At 51.6% G+C, this 2124-nt stretch overlaps 1 protein-coding gene across 1 annotated transcript; it reads right to left on the bottom strand.

Annotated features, from left to right (window-relative positions):
* Positions 1 to 1122: 1122 nt before the first annotated feature.
* On the bottom strand, positions 1123 to 1468 carry LOC104460733 (feather beta keratin-like). Its single transcript, XM_010077968.1, has one exon. The coding sequence runs from the start codon at positions 1420 to 1422 to the stop codon at positions 1123 to 1125; it is 300 nt and encodes a 99-aa protein (XP_010076270.1). The 5' UTR covers positions 1423 to 1468.
* Between the last annotated feature and the right edge of the window lie 656 nt (positions 1469 to 2124).

Genomic DNA, 2124 nt, shown 5'->3' with positions numbered 1-2124 from the left:
GAGGCACTGGAACAGGTTGCTCAGGGAAGTTCTGGATGCCCAATCCCTGGAGGTGTTCAAGGCCAGGCTGGATGAGGCTTTGAGCAACCTAGTCTAGTGGAAGATGTCCCTGGCTGTGGAAGGAGGGGTGGAACTTGATGATCTTTAAGGTCCTTTCCAACCCAAACCATTCTATGATTCTATGATTCTGTATCTGGATTTTAATGCAGGAAATAGGAAAATGAGAATGTAGTGGCTGCCAAGAAGCATTTCCACCAGTCAGAAGAGACGAGATTTAAATGTAAAAAAATCCTCTCCCCCTAGAGTAGCAGACAATTCCTGAGCACATTCCCCAGGTGGAGGAGAGGAAGGTGGATTAACAACTATGAGCCATCCCAAAGGCTGTTCCCTGTTCTCCTGCCATTCTGCAAAGCAAATCAGCTTCTGAATCCCACATCCCATCCCTCCCACCCAGGGGAAGCTGAAACCACAGCAATAGGAATACCCTTCCTCAAGAGATCATGGGGCTGCTGACCCTGCAGGATCTCCTGCCTTTCTGGGCACTTGTGAGCAGAGACAAAACAGGGCAAAGCCTGATGGTCACTGGCAGCAGAGCAACCAGGGATGACTTCCTCAGCTCCAAGGTTTGGTGCCCAAAAGAGAAGCCACTTCAGGGTGTCCCAGCCTCCCATTCCTCTGTGGATGGAGAAAGGTCTCACCCCTTTCCACCCCAGACTCACACCCTTCTCCTTTGGAATCTTGGGCAGTGTCCACAGAGGGAAGGACCACATGGAGACAAGGCTTGAATGCAGCAGAACTTTAATGAGTCAAACGAGGGAAACAAAGTCACTCCAAGTGGAGGACAGCAGCGCAGGGAGCCCCAGGGGCTGCCATGAGTCTGTGGTCTGTAGCTATGGAGAATATGTCCGTCTGGCTTCCCCATAGAGGGAGAGGAGACAGATGGTCCCCTACAGGCTGGCCTTTGTGGGAACTTCTCGCCCAGGGAACACAAGTAAACAAGGAAAAGGAAAAGAAATATTAAGCCATTAATCAATACTTAAACCACATCCAGAAGATGGATCTTCTGCCAAGCACCATATTCTGAGTTACTCAAGGTATCTTCTTGGGGCTTTCTCAGCATCTTTATCCGCGGAGGTACCTTCTGCCACCAAAGCGGCTGGAAAAGCCAGAGAGATCACAGCAGTCAGAGTTTATGGGCACTCCTTCACAGCTGAGGATCCTGCCAACTTCAGCGGAGGTGGAAGACCCCACAACAGTGTTCTGTGGGAAGGACCTGAGGATGGGCCCAGGCAGGATCACCACCACGGGAGAGGGCTCAATGACAACGTTGGAGTCCTGGCACTGCCTGACACAGGGCTCATTGCAGCTGTTGGCCAGCGGGGTCGGGCCGCAGGGCCGGTAGCACCGGTCGTAGCAGGACATGTCTCGAGGGTGGAGGTGAACCTGGGAGAGAGGGCAAAGAGGAAGCAGAACAAAAGTCTGGGTGAGGAGCAGCCTGGTTTCCCTTTCACAAAGAAGTCAAGGCCACTACTGAGTGGCGAGATGGAAGCTTGGCCAGCAGACACACAGTCTCCAAGGCCTCATCCAGCAAGGGGCCTACAAAGAGCAGCTTAGCCACAGAAGCTCTCTCCAAGTGCATAAACCAAAAGTCACCACAGTCACATAACAGCCTCTCTATAAGCTGACCTCCCTGTGTCCCTCTCTCATGACAAAGGACTCCAAACCACAACATATGACAAAGCCAACATCAGCTGAGATGTCCACTGAGTGGAGATGTCACTCAGCAAGAGGAAGAGCAGGGGTTTCAGACTCACCTGGTTCCCAAGAAGAAGGACGCAAGAGAAGGCAATGAGAGAGCAGGGACTTGGGCTGCCTTTTATACCTGCCCTTCATTGCTGCAGGACCAGAGGCACCCTTTGCAGAGGTAACAATTTCCTCACAAGCTCATCTTGAATGCAAATCCTCACAGCTAATGATATGGGCTGTGCTTTCATTTTTAATTTCCTTCACTGCTGCCTTTTCATTTCCAGATTTGTGCCATGCCCATTCCCCAATGAAGGCTTCATTTGAGCACAGGGAGGAAAGGCCCCAGGATTTCTTGGGCAGGAATGTAGCAGTGCTGGC

The sequence above is a fragment of the Pterocles gutturalis genome, unplaced genomic scaffold, assembly GCF_000699245.1.
Source record: "Pterocles gutturalis isolate BGI_N339 unplaced genomic scaffold, ASM69924v1 scaffold4911, whole genome shotgun sequence".
In the NCBI taxonomy this organism is placed as follows: domain Eukaryota; kingdom Metazoa; phylum Chordata; class Aves; order Pterocliformes; family Pteroclidae; genus Pterocles; species Pterocles gutturalis.
The sequence above is the reverse complement of the archived record's forward strand: the minus strand, read 5'-3'. Positions and strand labels throughout refer to the sequence as shown.

Bases quoted from the DNA above. Each gene is read 5' to 3' on its own strand.
- LOC104460733 (XM_010077968.1), bottom strand. From the start codon at position 1,422: ATGTCCTGCTACGACCGGTGCTACCGGCCCTGCGGCCCGACCCCGCTG.